The sequence below is a fragment of the Ochotona curzoniae genome, unplaced genomic scaffold, assembly GCF_017591425.1.
Source record: "Ochotona curzoniae isolate NIBS_2020 unplaced genomic scaffold, NIBS_Ocur_1.0 contig_1302, whole genome shotgun sequence".
NCBI lineage: Eukaryota > Metazoa > Chordata > Mammalia > Lagomorpha > Ochotonidae > Ochotona > Ochotona curzoniae.
In genome coordinates this window covers 15,296,043-15,317,140 of record NW_024465035.1, presented here as the reverse complement: position 1 = coordinate 15,317,140, position 21,098 = coordinate 15,296,043, and the positions used below count along the sequence as shown (strand labels likewise).

Genomic DNA, 21,098 nt, shown 5'->3' with positions numbered 1-21,098 from the left:
AGTTTCCTTGTCGGCAAGCACAAGGCCCATGGCAGCACAAAACACGGCTGTCTATGATACCCACTCCCACGTTTGCTTTCAGTAAGCAGTGGGTTTTCACGGGACAAGTGCCTGATGGAGTGGTCAAGATACTGCCTTGGACACACATCTCATACCAGAGTGCCTAGGTTCAAGTTCTTGCTCCACTTCTGATTTTAACTTCCACAAACGCCTACCCTGGGAAGCAGCAGGAAACCGCTCCATATTTGGGCTCCTGCCCCCACGAAGGACATCCAAACGGAGTTCCAGGCTGCTGACCCAGGTCTGCCTGTTGAGGCCATTTGGAGAATGATCAAAAGACAGAAGATCTCTCCTCCCCTACCCTTTATCCACTGAAATACAAATAAATATTAAAAAAAAAATAAAAGAAGTAAATTGGGGGCTGGTTCATGTTCCAGCTCCCATTCAGCTCCCTGCTTGTGGCTTGAGAAAGCAGTAGAAATGATACAATACCGTGGGGCCCTGCACCCACATGGGAGACCCAGAAGAAGCTCCTGGATTCAGATCAGCTCAATTCCAGCCACTGTGGCCATGTGGGAAGTGAAACAGCGGATAAAATCTCTCTCCCTCTCTTTCTCTCATCTCTTTTCTCTCTGCAAATCTGCATTTCAAATAAAAATACAATTCTTTAAGAAGAAAACGAAATGGATTTTAGCTCCTCTCATGGCTGCTCGAATAGAATACAGACCACATTTCCTGAGCTTTATTTGCAGCCAGACATGGCCACGATAATATGTTTCTGGCAAGAAAGAACATGGGCAGCTTCCAGGTGCATCTTAAAGGGCTGCACCTCATTTTCCCTTTGCTACTGTATGCCAGAGCAGACAGAAGGATGGAGATAAAGCAGCATCTAGAACCAAAAGAGGGGGTCCCCCTGCAGAGAACAGAGAGCTGAAGCAGGATGCAGTTGCCTGGGCCCCTAGCACCAGGACTTACCTGACATCTGCCTTGGGCCGACAGCACTTTGACTGCCAAATGAGAGAAAAACAAGGCTCCACCCTGTGTAAGCCCCTTACTTCTGCCATGGTTAGGACAGCCAAACTCGCCCTGCAGCTAGCACTCTCAAAAATACAGAGACAGGCACGTCCTGGCTCCACGTGGGAACTGCCAGGAGCAGCTGCCTGCTCAGTGTCTCACATTCGCTAGTCTTCCAAAGAACATGGCAGTCAAGATTCTTCTTTCATCTGACTGTTATCTATTGGCACTCATTCTGATTTTTTCAAACTTTACAGGCCAAAACAACTGCTCTGGGGGAACGGCACTATTTCTGTTCCACAGACTTGTCTGAAACACAGACTTGTCATCAGTATAAGGAACACAGAAACCTTACAAGTTTGGGCATTTTAAGACCATCCCTGCCAACTCTCATCACCCTTAAACACAGTCCCAGTCCGCATAGATCAGCATCAACAACAGCCACACAGCCCCATGCTGGTCCTCCCTGGATGCCCCATACCAGATGAACACATCTGCCCTCTCTTCTTCCCCACTGCCTATTCTTTTGAGGATTAAAGGATTTATCAGGAAACAGTCATAGTAGCATGGAAATGTCAGTCATTTTTGCAAAAACCCAGCAGGTGAAAAAGACATTCTGTAGTTTCAGGTGGAGCTCATTTCAGCCTTACCAAACAAGTTCACCCAGATAAACATCTCCCTGGAAAAGAAATGTGGGTGGTGAAATGGATTACACAGAAAAGTGAGACACCCAGTGCTCCTTTGGTGCGTACCTTGATGGATGCAAGGTCCCAGTTTACTCACCTCCAAAGAGTACAGATGCTGGGCAGCACAACCTCAGCTGAGCCCACCGTTCCCCAAGGCTATGGCAACACATCTCTGCAAATATGATTCGTCACATCACTCTAACAGCCAGCCGGGCAGTGCCTTCAACAAGATACTGCCAACACAGATCCCAACCACCTGCTAAGCTCTCAAGCCAACACAAAGATAAGGAAAAATACAGGGAATGACTGTTGAGCACAATGAGCAAACTGTGCCACAGAGAAGCTCCTGTTTACGAAACCAACTGCCCTCTAGGGAGCCAAGATCTTTGTCCTGAAGCATCCTCAATAGGTTAAGATTTCTATGGGGATTCCGAAAAGTTTATGGAAAGCGGAGATAAAAGGTAAGTGCATTTTTGGAAATTTTTAAGGTTTATTTATTTACCTATTTGAAAGTCATGGGCAGACATACACACATACACACACATACACACACGTACACACACACACATACACACACACGAGAGACAAAGAGAGAGAAAGAGATCAGTGGAGATGCCAGCAACCCAGGACTGGTGCTAAGCTGCCATCGGCAAGGCCAGCATGCCATGTGAGTGATGGTTTGTCTCTCAGCTACTCCACTTCTGATCCAGCTCCCTGTCAATGCCCATGAAAAAAGAGCTAAAGATAGCTCAAGCCATTGAGCCTCTGCACCCACATGGGAGACCTAGAAGAAGCTCCTGGCTCCTTCCTGGCCTAGCGTTGGCTACTGTAACCATATAAGGAGCAAATTACCAAATGGAAGATTTCTCTCTGACTCTGCCTTTCAAATAAACAAATCTTAAAAAGAAAATGATACCTGCATCCCGTATCAGGGTATCTGGGTTCAATACTTAGCTCTGACTCCAACTTTCCACCAATAAAAGCCCTGGGAGGAAGTGGTGATGCCTCAAGTAATTGGCTTCCTGCTATGTGCAAGGGAGATCTGGGTCGCGTTCCCAGCTCCCAGCCAAATCCTGACTGTTACAGACACCTGGGGAGTAAAGCAACAGATGAGATCTCTGTTTTCCCTCGCCCCCCTTTCCCTCTCTCTTACGTCCTTTCTCTATTTTTATTTCTCCACTCCCAAAATAAACTGGATGCTTAAGACCATGGTCAAAGTTATGAAATGTAAAGACAGGCTGAGAAACAGTTCTAGACACAAGGACATTAAGGAGACACCATGACTACAATACAGCACATGGTTTGGGATTGCATCTTGGTCAGGAAACAGAGGAAAACAAAGACATTATGGGAGAAATCTGGGTGGAAATTTCCATCAGGACCAAGGATGAATCTCCCGGACTCAGCAGTAACGCTGGGGCTTTTACAGCAGCATCTTTGGGAGCTGCACACTGAAATCTCTGGAAATTTGGGATGCCTGCAACCTGTTCTCAACTGGTTCTACAAAAATACTCGATAGACACAGAAGGGAAGGACACTGAAGCAGGATAAATGTTCTTTGGGAAATCATGGGAAATGAATGAAGTTGTTCATTCTGTCATTCTTACAATCTTTCTTGGAAATGAAGCTTTTTGGGTGGGGGGAGCTAAAGACTTACTTATCTATTTACTAAAGAGGCAGAGTGGGAGAAAAGGGTGGAGGGTAGCAAGAGAGAGACAGAGAGAGAGAGAGAGCTCTTTCATCTGATGTTCACTCTCCAAAATACTCCGAACATGGGCCCGGCGGCGTGGTCTAGTGGCTAAAGTCCCCACCTTGAATGGGCCGGGATCCCATATGGCGCCTCTTCTAATCCTGGCAACTCCAATTCCCTTCCAGCTCCCTGCTTGTGGTCTGGGAAAGCAGTGGAGGACGGCCCTGGGCTTTGGGACCCTGCACCCACATGGGAGACCCGGAAGAAGCTACTGGTTCCCGGCTTCGGATCAGTGCAGCACCGGCCAGTGCAATCACTTTGGGAGTGAATCATTGGATGGAAGATCTTCCTCTCTGTCTCTCCTCCTCTCTGTATATCTTTGTAATAAAAATAAATAAATCTAAAAACAAACAAACAAAAAACCCAAAATACTCCTAACAGCGAGATTTGGGCCAGGCCTAAACCAAGAATCTGGAACTCCCTGTCCTGGTCTCCCACTCGAGTCCACATCACCATGTCTCAGGCTGTGCAGGAGCAGGAAGCCGACTCGAAGCAGACCTGGGACGTGAGCCCAGGCACTCCAAGATGGAGGCAGGTGTCCCAAAGCTGCAGTTTAACCTGTTGCACCACAACGCCCACTCCATTCCAAACTATGCTGCTGAATTAGGATCAAAGAAGTCTTAGAGGCCAAAAATGAAATAAAACAGGAAGCATTATGAGTAGCTGAATGTCAAGCCAGTTTCCACACCGTGAGTTTTCAAATACTGGAAATCCCTAACTTTCCATCCTTTTTGAAATACTGTAACCTCATAAAAATGATCTTCTAAGTAGTTAACTCATTAATAAATCTGATTTGAAAGGTAGAGAGACACTAACACACACCGATCTTGGCTGGTTCATTTCCAAAACGGCTGCAAAGGCCAGACTCACGCCAAAGCCAGGAGTCGGGAACTTAATCTGGGTCTCCAATATGAATAATGGGGACCCAAATACTGGGAAAGCACTGCTACTTTTCAGGGTGCACATCAGCAGAACGCTGGAATCAAAAGCAGAGGGGGGACTCAAGGCCAGGCACTGTAGTACTAAATGCGGGTCTCAAGCATCAGCTTAACTGCTGTGCCAAACACCTGCCACAAAGTGACCTTTGCAAGCGTGCCGCTCAGTGATTTTTGGCCCCTCCCGAGTGCCGTGTAACCATCACAACCAGCTCATGGCGGAGTATTTCCCTCATCCTGAAAAGACGCCGCATGCCCATCAGCAGTCTGCACTCCCTCCTCTCACCGAGTCCCTCATCTACTTTGTTTCCACAGCGTTGCCTATGTTGGGCACTCCACGGATACAGAACCCTACAATGGGTGGCATCTGTGTGTGGCTTCTTTCACTCAGCAGGATGTTTTCAACAGTTCTCTGTGCTATCGCACACAGAGCTACTTCATTTAGTTGCCAAATAATGTGCCACTGTGTGGATATGCCACATTTTCTCTACCCATCAGTCAAAGGATGTTTGAATTGTTTGAACTGTTTGCAGCTGTTCGCTATCACAAACAATGCTCTATGAATATCACTTGTGGGTTTTCTTCCATAGGAACACGTTCTGTTGAATTCTCTTTTGAGTATATATACCTATGATGCAAATGCTATGACAAATTGCTTTCTAATGTCAACATTGTACAATCCCAATAGCAATCTATGAGGGTTACAATTTCTCTAAATCCTTGCCAATACTTGTTCCTGTTTTCAATGACAACCATCCTGGTGGACACCAATGCAATGTCTCATAGCGGTTTTACTTATTTAAAAAAAAAAAAATCTCATGTGTCTGTTGGCCATCTATAAAGAAATAGCTATTTAAATTCTTCACCAAGCTTCCATCTAGGAGCTGGATGATGGAAGACAAAGCCACAGGCCCACCAAGGTAAAAATCTCACAGTAAACTCGCACCAACCCCATGTACGGTTTTGAGCTTAAAAAGCCACACTTAAATGTGAGGGTAGATAAGGTACCATTTTAGCATCCAGCAAGAACAGCAGGATAACAAGGCAATGAGCAAAAAGAGTTAAAAAAAATACCCAAACTAACTTTCAGTTGACAGCCACATGTGGCACAGTGGAGTAAGCCGCTACCTGCAATGGCTACATTCCTTTCAGGCAGAGATTCAAGTCCCAGCTGTTCCACTTCGGATCCAGTTCCCTGTTACTGTTCTTGGGAAGTCAGTGGAAGATGGGCCAAGGGCAAGGAGACCCTGCACCGTTTGGGAGGGCCAAGTGAAGCTCTTGGCTATGGCCCCTGCTCAGCCAACTGTTGCAGCCATGTGAGAAGTGGATCAGTGGGATGCTAAGAGGGCCCAGGTATTGCTGTCCCTGCCACCTATATTGGAGACCCAGATTTTGAGTTTCTGGTTCCTGGTTTTTGCCTGGCAAAGTATCAGCTGCTACAGGTATTTGAGGGAATGAATCAGGACACAGGAAGTCTCTCTCCCCTGTCTTAATCTCTCAAATCAATAAAAACCAAAATTACAAAGAAAATGTAGGAAGAATAACTAAAAGGCAGCGCAAGAACCCAGAGTTGGAAACTATCAGTTTATAAGACAGAGTTTGAAAATCTAACATACATCAGATTGATTATTTCAGAAGATAAAATAAACTGTGAAAGACAAAATATCCAGCCTTTAAAAAAAAATCCCTTTACTGGAATGGCAGATCAGATTTATAGCAAGAAGGAGAGACAAAGATTTTTTTTATCCACTGATTTATTCCTTAGATGGCCACAATGGCCGGAACTGAGCCGACCAGAAGCCAGGAGTCAGGAGCTTCCTCCAGGTCTCCCACACAGGTGCAGGGTCCCAAGGCTTTGGGCAGTCCTCGACTGCTTTCCCTGGCCACAAGGAGGGAGCTGGATGGGAAGCAGAGCCGCCAGGACATGAACCAGTGCCCATATGGGATCCTCGCGGTGCATTCAAGGTGAGATTTAAGCCCTGAGCCATTGCACCAGGTCCAATGGCTGAGAAATTCCCAGCACTGTTGAAAGACAATTAGATCAAAGAATCCCAACTGTACTCAAATATACATAAAAAAGCATCCTGCACTAGGCTTATCTGTGAGAATTTGTGTATATACAAAAAAAAAAAAAAAAAAGCAAACAAAATTTTGAAGGTAAAGCAGTAAATTGAAAGAAGTGGTAATTTACAATTTGACTGTCAATTTTGACAGCAACCATGGAAACAAACACAGAAGAACGGTGCCTTTGATGTACTGGGACTGAAAGAACGGTCAACACACAACTCTACCACCTGTATAGTGACCTTTCAAGAACAAGGAAACAAAAGGGCTTCAGACAAACACACAGACGGGAGCGTGAGATGTCAGAAGGAACAATGAGCAAAGGCAGCAGGCAACTCTAGGCTCTGGGGCATGGCTGAATTCATTGCTGGCTGCACACAACAGCTGAACTGCCTCGTCTGCAGGTGCAAGAATGGATAGAACCGAACAACCAGGAAATGCAGGTGGTAAAGGATACCATCTGAGTTGGAACTGTGAGGTCGGTTCTATTTAGGAACACTATAAACCATGTGGAGGTAGCTAGGAAATTCACCGACACAATTGCTCCCAAATAAAATAGCAGAAGAGGAATGAGAAAAAATTACTCAGCCCAACAGGTGGGAGTCCGGGAGATGACCAGTACAGAAGGTGCCGATTATGGCACGTTCGTGAAGTGGAACAGGACGACTTCCAAAATGGACAGGCACATGGACTAACATGGAAGATGTTCAACAAAGAATGGAAGAAGTCACAGAAGAAATACCACATGACTTTGGATTCCACACACTTCCTAATGAGTCATGCTGACACCGAGAGATCACCTTGAACTCCAGAGTTTATATATACATATGGAAAGAACACCAAAATTGAGGGCAGTGGGAGAGGGGACGAAGAGGACAAAGATCACATAGGGTTCCTAAATTTGTGGGGGTTTTTGTTTTTAAGATTTATTTGTTTTTATTGGAAAGAGAGAAGAGACAGAGAGGAAGGTCTTCTGTCCATTAATTTACTCCCCAAGTGGCTATCTCGGCTAAAGCTGAGCCGATCTGAAGCCAGGAGCCCAGAGACTCTTTCAGGTCTCCCATACGGGTGCAGGGTCCCAAGGCTTTGGACCGTCTTCCACTGCTTTCCCAGGCCACAAGCAGGGAGCTGGATGGGAAGTGGGACAGCCAGGATCAGAACCACCTCCTATATTGGATCCTAGCATGTAGAAGGTGAGGAACTTGGCCACTAGGATACTCCTCTGGGCCCGTGGGCTCTAAAATTTGATAATATTCTAGTTTGTAAGCTCCATGATCACTGTGGTGGTCTCCACGTGCATATTCAAAGTCCCGCTTCCAGTGTTGGGAGCTGGGGCCTTTTAAGGTACATATTGCTTGCATCCTCACAGACTACTGCTGGTGTAAAAGGTTTTGGTGAAAAATTTAGCCTTGTTTGCCGAGATCTCAACCTCAGCAATGACCCTACCGGCAGCCTGACCTTGACTTCACTGTCCCTCGAAGTCCATAAACTTCCCAGTCTCAGGTTTTCTATCACAGCTTATACAAACGGACTAGGGCAGTTGGCACTGGGGTTACTTATTGTATTATTCTTTAAGTTGTATGTAGGTTTTACTGCTATGTGACACTCCACATGAGTTTTAGTTCAACAAGCACGAGTCTTAGTATGGGGAAACATAAAGCCAGTCTACAGAACCCCCAACTCTGCCTCTCAACTCCCCAATTCAGCAGCTAAACCCATGGCTCGCCTTGACAATTTGCAAAGACCTTCCTTGCGAGGTGGGAAGTGGAGGCATCAAGTCCCATTTGACCTCTGGTTCCAGTGCAGCAGCCAGGCCAGCCCAGCATGAACCAGTGACCCAGTGAACTCAGCTCTGGCCTTCCATCCTTCATTTCAATCAACCTAATCACATACAGGGAATGGGAAAGAAGAAACCCAACACAATCGTCCTCGGGCAGTAATGCACATTAACACATGGTTTGACGTCTAATGAATAGGAAATCCACTCCAGATTCATGCCATCGTTAAAGGAACTTTATGTATAACTGCTGGTAAATGGAGCTAACAGAATATTCAATACAGTGAGTACAGATCTCTTCAAACAGCTCCACTGGGGCCTGTAAAACCAGAAGGCAGCCAGAGCTCCAGAAGACACAGCCCCTTTCTCCCTAGTAAACCCAAAGCCCAAGGGAGGTCTGCTGACGAGTCCCTAGGGCTGTTTATTTCCTGACTGCTGTTCCTAGTGTCAGGCAACACAACCACCTTCTGGCTCCACGCCTCTTCAAGTCTGCTCAAGGTTTGGGGAATGGGATCAAGGTTCCTTTGCTAAATTAATCACAGATGCTTTTCAAACCTGCATTGATGCAGGTTTCTTGTCAACTGAAAAATTTCTGTCTCGCCCTAAGGTGTGCTTGTAAACAAGGCGGATTGTATACAGTCGATAAGGACTTCCATCTCCTCTGAATTCTTTTTCCCCCAGAAAGTGACACTTCTTGTAATTACATCCTGGGTGGAGGAAGAAAAGGGCAAAACAAGGAACAAGGAATGAGCGTTTTACCTTGTTTTTCAACACAGGTAATTCAACTTGGACCTCTGGAAATTTTTACAACCCCCTTGGCTGTTTTAGAGATTCCTTGAATAAAGTCTATAGGAACAGTCACTGATAAAATGAGGTCCAGTAATGACTGACATGTAGAGGAACAAGGGCATCCCCAGTCACCACTGCCACAACAGGGGTAGGCTGAAACCCCAAAGTAAAAGGACCAGCGCTGGAAGTCGTCACTTCACAACACGGAGGCCAGAGAAAGAGTTCAGTATCCTGGATCCAGGGATTTTAAACAAAGTAAACGTACTAAACTCAGTAGTAGTAATCAAACTAGACCAGGTTGGGAGCGAGAATGTACTAGGTTACCCTTAAAGCCCCAGGGGACGGGGAGGGAGACTCACCTATCATGGTGTTGGATGCAGTAAAGGCACCTGGGGAGATGGAAGATGACTCGCCAGGTCATAGGTCTGGGCTGGGCGGAACAGGTTCCCACAGTGGCTCTAACCCCAAGGTGGGGGAGCCAGGCAGTGGGAGAGCTGATCCGAGTCATGGCACCAAATGTTAGGGAAATAACACAGCAAACCCAAGCACCAGACATAGGAAGTCACACAAAAGGTCTTTATTTTCCACAGAGAGAGATGGAAGCATGGAGAAGCAGGAGTAAGAGAGAAAGCGCGAGGAAGGAAGGGAGCATGCTTTTATAACATAGGGGCGAGTGCTGGGCGTACAGGATTGCAGGGCTCTCTGGGCCGATGCTCGAGCCATCCCTCACACCTACTGTGAGGAGTGACTGGAACAATAACCCAGAAGATTGATGAGACCCTTCCATTTTAGACCCACTGCAGTGGCTTTAAAAGTAGCTTTCCTGACATTCCAGGTTCTTCCCATGTACAAAGACAGGTAAGCATGGGAGAAACACATGTCAGGAGTGGGTAGAGGGCCCAAAGATTTGCTACAAAGGAGAAGGGATGAGGCTAGGGAGGCAGACAGGAATGCCTGACAATCCTTCCAGCCATGGCCTCTAGTGAGAAAAAGGGAGGGAGGAAAGGAGAGAAGAGAGAGAAAACCTCCCAGTCTTTGGTCTATTTTATCTCCTGGCCTGAGGCCACCAGGAAATTCTCCTGGAGCTTAACATCCATATTTACAAGGCATCCCTGCTCAGGTCCCCAGTGAAGCAGATGCATACTGGGAGAGGGGGCATTTTGATAGACATAGAAGGTTAGAATTAGACATGAAGTCTGTGACTTTGAGCTGTCTGCATATCCCATATCAGAAGTAGCCTTTTTAGCAAGCAAAGAAAATACAACTAGATCCTTATAAGTGAGTCAACTCAACACTTACCCACAACATGGATGCCTGGACAGTGGACAGCATGTCCAGATGCACACAGCCGACATGACAGCCAGCACATCTAGGATGGAAAGTCAGAGGATAGAAAGCAGAACAGGTTGGACAATCCTCCTGGCTGAGCTTTGCACGAGTAGCTAGGTCTGTGGGTACACTAAGGCAGACTTGGTCAGTCAATAGACTTTGGAAAGATTTTCTCAAGCTGATGCAATGGAGCCAACAGTGTCACAGAACTATCAAAACCACTCGAATAACACTCTCAGAACTTCTTTATCACATAGCTCTCTAAGGTATCAAGTGACTGTCCCCCATTCCTGGGTGCTAATGTATTTAACTACAAGGAGCGGCTCTGCACTCCTCCCAGTCCCGTCCCCGCATACCACACCTCCCCACCGCAGAAGACACAGGAAAAAAAAAATTAACTGAAATATTTGTCCCACCCACTGTCCTCAACCCTCCCTATCCTAAGTGGAAACCCACATGGCATGCACCTCTCTCCACTATGTAAATAATATTAAAAGTAAAGCTTTTAAACAAACAATGAAGCACTATTTTCAAAGCATTCATAAAAGTATATTTTAAGATGTGTAAGTTCATACACACCAAATGATTACTCAGGGGCAGGCACTTGGCACAATGGTTAAGATGTTGCTTGAGGTACCCACGCCCCTTATCAGAGTGCCTGGATTCAAGTCCTAGCTCCATTTTTCATTCGTGTAGCAAGTGATGGCTCAGGGAGCTGGGCCTCTGCCACCACTTGGGACACCTTCATGGAACTAGGTTTCTGTCTCCTGGTTTCTACCTGTCGACAACCCCCGTCTGAGAGGAGCAACCCAGCATATAGGAAACTTCTCCATCCATGTCTGTTTCTCAAATTAAAAAAAAAAAATCTGGGCCCGGTGCGGTGGCACAGTGGTTAAGGTCTCGCCTTGCACGCCCGGGATCCCATGTGGGCGCCGGTTCTAATCCCGACAGCCCCACTTCCCATCCAGCTCCCTGCCTGTGGCCCAGGAAGGCAGTCGAGGACGGCCCAAAGCCTAGGGACCCTGCACCCGCGTGGGAAGACCCGGTAGAGGCTCCTGGCTTCGGATCGGCATAGCATCGGCTACTGCGCTCACTTGGGGAGTGAATCATCGGACGGAAGACCTTCCTCTCTGTCTCTCCTCTCTGTATATCCGCCTTTCCAATAAAAAGAAAATAAATCTTTAAATAAATAAATAAATAAATAAAATAAAGTTACTTGAAACAAAATAGAAATAGAATATGTAATTGTTGATCAGTAGGGTAAAGCTAAGAAGTCTAAATAGGTTATCACAATAAACATAAATGTGTAAAATGCCCATATTGAAAGACAAATTCTCATACTGTGCATAAAAACAAAATGCCCCCATATGATGGTTCTGGAAGATGTATACAGAACAAAATGACAAGGAAAAGTTAAGAGGGTGTGAAGGTATCTGGCACTTGGGATGCCCATGTCCTATTATCAGAGTGCCTGGGTTGCAATCCCAGCTCCAGTCTTGATTCTAGCTTTCTGCTAAAGTACACCCCGGGGGTAACAGCTCGGTCCCTGCCATCCACTCAGACTGAGCCCCCAGTTTCCAACTTCTGCCCCCTCCAGCCATGGTCACTGCACACACCAGGGAGTAAACAAGCACATGGGAGCGTTTGCTTGCTCACTCATTCCCTTCCTTTTAAGTGAACAGTGAGTATATAAAGCTTTAAAGCATAAATTAAAAAATAAGAGGATTGTTCTCTTTCGGAGAAATGAAACATCTTAATACTACACAGGAGTGACAACTGTACAGCATTTTGAATGTACTCTCAATTGTTCATTGTGAACTAGTTCCTGCCATTCCTGTGGAAGATTTGGCTCGGCTTCCTGGTTCTCGAATCTACCCTCAGCCAAGGCAGATATTTTGGGAGTGAACCAGCAAACAGCAGTATTCCTCCCTTCCTCCCTTCGTCTCTCTCACATCAAAACATAACTAAAAAATATAATTCCATTTGTGGAGAGTGAATCAATAGATGGATTTTCTGTCTCTCCTCTCTTGCTTGCTAACAATGCCTTTCAAGTAAAAATGCTTGCAAAAAGTTTCTTAAAAATAAAATGCAACTGACTGCCTGTGTACACATCCATTCAGCTTTCACCACATTTTTAAAAAGGGCAGTACTCCCTAAATTGATCTACAGATTCAATGAAATCCCTACTGCTTTTTTTTTTTTTAACAATTTCACAGTTACTGATAAGTTGATCCTGAAATTCAGAGGCCAATGCAAGGATCCAAAACAGTGAAAACAATCTTGAGAAAGAAAAACAAAACGGGAGATTCAATTTCCTAATTTCAAAACTTCCCTCAAAGCTGCAGTAACCAATATGATATGCTGCTGGCAGAAGCGTTAACATAGAGACCAAGTAGATTTGAAAATTCAGAAATAACCTTCATATTGATAAACCACTTGGTTTCTCAATAAGGGAAAAATTCAACAGAAGAAAAGCGGTCTTTTAGGAAATGGTGCTGGGAATAGATATCCCTACCTCACACTACACACAAAATGAACTGAAAATTAACCTCACCTGCATAAATTAAAGACCTCATTCTATGAGATTCTTGGAAGAAACACAGGAGCAGTGCAGACCCTGGCAAGCAGCAGTGATGGACCAAGCAGATGAGTTCCTCAACCCCTGGGAGACCTGGGTAAGTTCCTGGCTCCTGAGTTAAGCCCGGTCACTGTGGGCCTCTGGAGAGTAAATCAGCTAAGGGTAGCTGGCTCTTTCTCTCAAACAAATACATTCGAATTAATCATAATAGTAATAATAATGACAATAAAATCCCTGCAGAGTGGCCACCTGGCCTAGCAGGTGAAGATGCAGGTGGGAACGCCTACTCCCCCTAATGGAGTGCCTGAGTTTGCGTCCCGGCCCCAGACTCCAGCAGCCTGCAAATGCACAGCCTGGGAGGCGGTACACAATACTGAAATACGTGGGTGGAGACCTGACTACAGCTTCCAGCTCCTCCAGTTGGCCTGGCCCAGCCCCAGGCTGCTGCAAGCAACAGAGGAGTGACCCACTGAAACGGAACGAATGCTCCATCACCCTGTCTCTGCCTCTCTTTCAGATGCATTACAAAATAGAAAAAAAGAATGTCACATGAAATTAATCATTGATGAGGAAAGACAATATATCAGGTCTCAGCAGGAAGCCAGACAGATTCAGATGGGGTAATCTGAGTAGAGCTTAATAAAGGGGTTATTTACAAAGCAGGGTACAGGAAAACCCAAGCGACAGCACAGGGCAGAGCTAAAACCAAGAGCTGGAGGAAGGCAGCCACGGCGAGGGCTGCGGAACAGCCGGGCTTCATGGGGGAACCCAGAAAACCTGCCCAGTCTCAGCAGGGCAATGTTCTGTTCTCTCCACTGGGAACCCCTTGCTGAGGCTACAGCCCAGCAGTGGTGGGGTCAGGGCCTTGCCACCATCCACACAGCTCAACCTCGGAGGTAGGGGCAGCTGGAGAGGATCTGAGGAGCAAATGGAAGGTACCTGCAGAGTCATAGTAAGGAGCAAGAGGGGTTCGCAAGGGACTAGGTTTAAAAACAAAACAAAATAAAAGTAGCATAACAGGGCCCCGAGCAGTAGCCTAGCGGCTAAAAGTCCTCGCCTTGAACGTACCAGATTCCAAAATGGACACCGTTCTAATCCCAGCAGCCCTGCTTCCCATCCAGCTCCCTGCTTGTGACCTGGGAAAGCAGTCAGGGACAGCCCAAAGCCTTGGGACCCTGCATCCGTGTGGGAGACTCTGAAGAAGCTTCTGGCTCCTGGCTTTGGATTGAGTCAGCTTCAGCCGTTGTGGCCACTTAAACAGTGAATCATTGGACATAAGATCTTCCTCTCTGTCTCTCCTTCTCTCTGTATATCTGATTTTCCAATAAAAATAAAAAATTTTTAAGTGATACAGCAGTAATATACAGCCACTTAAAAACTTCTGGAACAATCTACTCCCACAGGTTGACTCCACAGTGATGCTACTGACCATTGGTGAAGCAATGCTTCACGGCAGGGAACCAACCCTGCTTTTCAGGACTTCTAGCATTCCTGGCCTCCAGGGCACTCCGCATCAGCAGAAACCACAGGCGTCACGATAACCCCACAGCTCACACACCTTGCCCACCTGCCCAAGGCGTGGCCTGCACCTGCTCCCCTGAGAAAGTCCATCTGTTGTTCCGATGATCCTGCAACGACTGCGCATGGACTGGGAGACGCAAGCCACATCCACTATTTTTCAGATGAACTCAACAAGCTAACAATTTAGATTCCAGCTCACAGTACAAGCTACAACCCTGCCTCAGCCGAGTCTGCCCACGACAGTGAGTAAATCAAAGGCAGCTGATACCATTGCATGGGTGCTTTTCATGATTTTGAAATCACCAGGAAGGGTGCCATAACAATGACTTTTATTGCTTCAAATGCTTACAACTGTACTGAGATCATCGCATTCTACAGATCACAGGTCAACCACGGGATTGCTTCTAGCTGGTCAGAAAACCTTGGAGGCTGGCACAGTAGCACGGCATGCTAAGCCTCCCTCTGAAGTGCCCATTTCCGTATGGGCATCGATTGGTGTCCTGGCTACTCCACTTCTGAACTAACTCTCTGCTCACGGCCTGGGAAGCCAGCAGAAGCTGGCCCAAGTCCTTGGGACCCTGTACCTATGTGTGAGATCCCAAGGTAGCTCCTGCCTTTGGATTTGCTCAGCTCCAGCTGTTAACAGCTATTTGGGGAGTGAATTAGTGGATGGAAGATCTCTCTCTGTTAACTCTACCTTTCCAATTAAAAATCTTAGAGAGAGAGCACCTTATAAGCAAGGAAAAGACATTACCTTGGCACACCATGGATTTTAGTAGGTATAGCCACCACCGCTCCTTGCCATGGGAAAGCTAGACAAAATAGTGGCTGGAAAACCCCTTGTTGTCCAGCTCCACAGGGCCACGCAAGAAGCTGAGTTCTTGGCAGCTCTCTCAGAGTTTTGTTTTCATAAGTCAAAAGTAACACTTTCCCAGTGGCCAAAATACATCCTCATTTCAGGAACCAGACGGCTAAGGTGTGAAAGACACACACCAGTGGCATCTGGATGGGCGTGGCAGGGAGTTAGTGAACCAAGGGCTTCAGAAGCTCCCAGCAGCCTGTGCAGCATCCTTGCACTGCTGAGACTCCACCCACTTCCATGCCAGTTTGACACACCCACCTTCCCATGATGCACCTGAGCCCCCTCCATCCTGCAGAAGACGCCACAATAAACACATATATAATGAGCTCCATGAAGTCGCATGGAGACGCCGTGAAGCCTTCCCACAGATCACCAACTCAAACCCTACTGCATTTGTATACACAATTAGGACACCAACTCCTACTGAATAAAAGGGACAGCCGACATGGGATGGCCACGAGTCTCCTCATGAAGTTGTCTGCACTCACTTAAGCGTGTGTATTATCTCTTCAAGCCTTAAAATTAAGCCCTGCTCCCATGTATGCACCTTACCGCTATGTCTGCGTTGAGTTCATCTCTTAGGGGAGAGACAAGAGCTTGGAATAAACCCACCTGGGGGTCCTCATCCCCATAAGAATATCATATTTCAGGGCCAACACTGTGGCACAGTGCTTAAATCAGCACCAGCCATTTGATTATGAAATTCCATATGGGTACTAGTTCGGGTCCCAGCTGCTCCACTTGTCCAGCTGTTAGGGACCTGTTAAGGCACCTGGGAAAGCAAAAGATGGCCCAAGTCACTGATTCCTTGCACTCTCCGGGAGATGAGAATGGATTGAGTTCTAGGCTGCTGCTTTTGCCTTGACCCAGGTCTGGCTGCTGTGACCATCTGGGGGAGTGAACGGAAGATTTGGGAAGCAAATAAAAGACCTCTCTCTGTGTCCCTCTCTCTGTAACTCTGCCTTTCAAATAGTAAAACCTTTTTTAAAAATATCATATGTCTGGCCCAGTGGCGTGGCCTAGCAGCTAAAGTCCTCGCCTTGAACGCACAGGGATCCCATATGGGTGCCAGTTCTAATCCCGGCAGCTCCATTTCCCTTCCAGCTCCCTGATTGTGGCCTGGGAAAGCAGTCGAAGATGACACAAAGCTTTGGGACCCTGCACCCGCGTGGGAGACCCAGAAGAGGTTCCTGGTTCCCGGCTTCAGATCGGCGCAGCACCAGCAGTTGCAGTCACTTGGGGAGTGAATCATCGGACGGAAGATCTTCCTCTCTGTCTCTCCTCTTCTCTGTATTTCTGACTTTGTAATAAAAATAAATAAATATTTTTAAAAAACAAACAAAACAAAAAACAGAACTGCAAAGCAGCTTAAATGCAATTGTAAAGTGAATTTAAAATATAAATATATCATATGTCAGGGCCAGCAAATGGCTCCACCTGCTAATCCTCCACCTCTAAAAGCTGGCATCCCTGTAGGTACTGGTTCATGTCCCAGCTGCTCCATTTCCAATTCAGCTTCCTGCCAGTGGTCTGGGAAAGCAGTGGGTAATGGTCTATGTCCATGGGACCCTGCAGCCATTTGAGAGACCTGGAAGAAGCTCCTGGCTTTGGATCAGCTCCAGCCACTGTGGCCATTTGGAGCGCGAATCAACAGATGGAAGATCTTCCTCTCTGTCTCTCCTCTCTCTGTATATCTGACTTTCCAATAAAAATAAATAAATCATTAAAAAAAAGTTTGTGGAAAATGAGTATTATGAGAAAAGTATGTGTAGACTACAAATTGTTTTGCACCAAAATAAACTTATGTTTTTATTTCACTGTTCTGTAAACTTGTAACAAGCATCCTATTTTTTTTAACCTCCATAGGTACATACTGCCACTTTGCCAATTTAAACTAGCAGGACTTTGGGGGAAAATAACTTGATGTGCATTACAAAATCCTCAAATTAGCATACCCTTTGGCTCAACAATCCTATGTTAAGAAATCTCAAGAAAAGCCACTGGACGAAGTAGACAGATAAGAAGATTGTGACAGAACTAACTAAACCCTAGAAGTAGATTCACTTTAAAATGCAAGGCACTATGGCCTAGAGGGTTAAGCCACTTTCTGTAATACCAGCATCCCATATTTAGGTACCAGTTCAAGTTCTGGCTGCTCCCCTACCAATCCAGCTCCCTGCTAACGTGCCCAACCTAAGAAAGCAGCGGAAGACGGACCAAATGTTTGTGCACCTACACTCACGTGGGAGATCCAGAAGAAGCTCCTGGCTCCTGGCCTTGGATGGGCCCAGCTGTGCCACTGCGGCTATTTGGGGAACAAACCAGCAGGTGGACGATTTTGCTTTTTTCCTGCCCTCTCCAAACTCTTTCAAATAATAATAATAACGATAATAACAATCAATAACACCAAGGAACTGAGTATGGTATTCATTTCTCCCTCTCTCTCTCCAGGAACTGCAACAATTTATCACTAGGCTCTTAACTCGGTATTGTGAAATAGATGAAACTTGTTCACCTTATGTAGGGGATGAATGCTTCGAACATTCTGAAGACACAATGCTTGCAACCCAACCTTCAGTCTACTGTGACACAGGAGGACACTTCACTTAAGAACCAGGTGCTCCACCCCAGGGGAACAGGGAGGAAAGGCCACCAGGCAGGTGGGACTGGGTCAGAGGCTCTCCCTTCCCCCTTGCCCCATCCCCAGAGGTGGGCCATCCATCCATCCAACCGCCAGAACACCTGCTGTCGCTCAGCTAACTGGGAGGAAGTTTCGAGATCTTGGGTTGAACTAATATCTAAATACCCGGAGAACTAAAACTCAAGAATGAGACAATGACATCAGAGAGAACCACCAGGAAGAGAGCTCACAGGGTGCTGTGTGGCCCAGTGTGATGAGTGTTGTGAGTGTCCCAGGCGGATGTGGCTCTAACCCAAGGCACCGTTGAGAACAGTGGGAGGTGAACGGAGCATACACAGGCAGTTCAAAAAAATCAGAGAAAAACACAGTCAGAATCTAAAGCTACTTTGGTGGGAAGAAAATTTGAGACTCAGGCATGGTTTGCTCTTAATAGGTACTTTCTGGGATGTCTTGAAGACTACTTAATGTATAGTTGCAGGTAGGAAAAAGGTGGCCCAAGGGAGCTAGCATGCCCTGTTGTTCAAGACGGAAGGCAACGGATGGCACCCACAGCTGAGAACAGTCATTTGAAGCGTGCCACCGCAGTATGGAGGCAAGTAACGCAAGTACCACGGGAAGCAGACACCTGCCCGCAGTGCTGCTGGAGTCTAAAGCCTTACGAATTCTCTCACCACAGGGCTTGGTTTTGCTTTGGTGCTTTTCCAGGTTTCCTGACATTGAAAGGACACATACCCACACACGACTCTTTCTAGTGATGATGGGGGAGTGGGCTATAGACACATCTTCTCTCCCCCTTGACATTTTCTAAAAACAGTTCAACACGGAGTGTGCCCGTAATAAATCAGGAAGCTAAAGGCATTTGGACTCCATGCCTACCCTAAACCTCCCCCCAGGGTAGAAAGCCCAGTCTGCGGCTGTTTGCCCAGCCCAAGCACCACAGCCTGCCAACTCCTTTATGCACACAGCAAATATTTGTGCAGCTCCTGAGATCCAGGCCCTGGAACCGGCTAAGAGGACCCCTGGGAAATGGGCTAAGCCAACACTTCTCACGGCCTCCATGCGCAGGCAGCAGGAGGACAGAGGGAGCGGGTGTGGACTGGTGTCTGAGGCTGCAGCAGCAAGCTACTGGCTGAAGACTTCCCAGAGGGAAGTCACTTTGGTACCAGGAGAGATTCCGTCTTGGGCTTCCATGCTGGCTAGATGTTGACAGCCAGAAGGGATGCTCCTTAAATTCTTGGTGAACAGTAGGGAATGACACGTGGAAAAGACAAGTGCCGGGGTCCCACCATCCCTCCAGAGGTGTCACTGACTTTCCAGATTAAGGCTTCGGCTTCCGCCCAGGTAAAAGGGCAATGACAGGCGCTACCTTCAAGGGGGGGGGTGGGGCAGGAAAGTGCAAGGGACTCTCAAGGGGAGGCTGTGAACCCCTCCAGCTGCTCACGGGGCTCAAGGCCTCCTGCCCCTGCAAGGACATGGAGGGAAAGTGGTGGTTCTGGGGACACCCCCGAGTCCTCCAGCTCCGAGTCCTCTAGACGGGAAACCACGCACCTACCTCCCTTCCAGGACGTTCTGAGCACATAAGAGGGACGTAGCCAACACCAGGCAGGAAATGGGAGGCCGAATTTGTCCTGGTTCCCCTCAATGTTATTACAAGTGAGATAATGGGGAAAACCAAAGAAGCACCCCTTTCTCCCCACCAACTCCCCGCACCGCCCGCCCCGCGCGCCCCATTAGGGCGTGTTGTGATGCGCTCAAAAAAGTGCCCTCAGTAAACTCAGTGCCCACCAAACCCTCCTGCCACTGGGCTCCGCCACCGCCTCCACAACAGGGCCTTTCTGGCGCCACCGACGTCCTGGGAGTTCCAACCGGTTCTCCCAGTCACAGAGCCCAGGTGGGCTGCACCTCCAAGCCCACCCAAAGGATCGCGCAAGCTCCGCACGGCGGACGAGTGCAGGGGGCCCAGCGGCGACGTACGCACGCACGCACGCACCTCGCCCCGTCTCCCGCCCCGGCCCCGGCCCTGCCTGGCCCCGGCCCGCCGGCCACTCACGATCTCGGCCACGATGAGGAGCCCCGGCGCGGTGCGGAGGAACTCGCGGTCGTAAGCGAAGCTGCTGCTGGTGGTGGAGAAGTTCTCGGCGAAGGAGCTGGTAGTCGTGGTGACGGTGTGCGAGCGGCCGCGCTGCGGCTCCTCCATCGTCTCGCCCCGGCGACCCCCAGCGCGGCGCTCCGGGGAGCTGGGGAGGACAACGGGGGCGAGGGGCAAGGAGCGCGCGGCGGTGCGCCGAGGGGCCTCGCGCTCGGGGGGTCCCCCGTCCGGGCGCACGCGCTGCTCCCACGAGTGCGCGGTCCGGCGCGTGGGTCCCGGGCTGCGCGGGGAGCTCCCCCCCAGGGAAGGCGGAGAAGCCGCGCGGGGAGGCCGCCGGGGCCGAGGCGGGCGGCGGAGGCCGGGAGGAGGGGAGGGGGCGTGGAGAAGGGCGGACGACGGGCGGGAGGCGGGCGGCGCAGGGACCGCCCCGCAGAGGCGCCGCGGGGCTGGCGGCCACCTCACCTGTTGCGGGAGGCCGGAGACCCAGAGGGCGTCCGGGTCGCGCCCGAGGGCTGGGAGCGTCTGGCAGGCTCCACCCCTGGCGAGGGCCGGCCCCGCGGCTGACCTGTTCCCCCTTCCACCTGGCTGGGGCGGGGGGCCCTGGTCACGCGGGAGCCCCGCGCGGACACCCTAGGCCTCTCCTGCTGGAGACTGGGCAGTGACTGGAGCGGCCGGAGCGATGCAGGGCGGCGTTGCTGCTCCCTTCGCCGCGGCCGTCACCCCGTGTCCCGGGCCCGCTTCCTGCCCCTCCTGTCGGGAACAATTCGTGGAACCCACTTCATCTGTGAGCTCTGACTGGGAGACGCTTCCAGGAGCTCCCTCGCCGCTCTTTGGCGGGCGTCACGGGTGGCAACGGGCCAGAGGTGTGGGGTCGCCGGCTTGCTATGTCTACTGTGTGACTGTCCCATCGCCCCCCTGAAAGGCGGCGGGGACGTGGGGGTGGGGAGAAGGTGATTTCGAAAAAGCTTGGAAGATGTGGTTTGTTGGGAGGTGGAGTTTCACAAAGAGGCGTTTGTGCTTTTCTGGGACTGAGGAGCAGATGAGGCGCGTCGAGGAGGGCCCC

The 21,098-nt window shown here is 48.6% G+C and overlaps 1 protein-coding gene across 2 annotated transcripts in view; it reads right to left on the bottom strand.

Moving 5' to 3' along the window:
- The window catches only part of CMTM8 (CKLF like MARVEL transmembrane domain containing 8), a 54,768-nt gene extending 34,621 nt beyond the window's left edge, over positions 1–20,147 (bottom strand). The window contains exon 1 of one of the 2 annotated variants that reach the window (XM_040963961.1): positions 19,997–20,147. In XM_040963961.1, the coding sequence (XP_040819895.1) occupies positions 19,997–20,143 (147 nt within the window). In that variant the 5' untranslated portion in view covers positions 20,144–20,147. The remainder of the gene's footprint in view (positions 1–19,996) is intronic. The other variant, XM_040963971.1, reaches the window with a different exon arrangement.
- Positions 20,148–21,098: the final 951 nt, after the last annotated feature.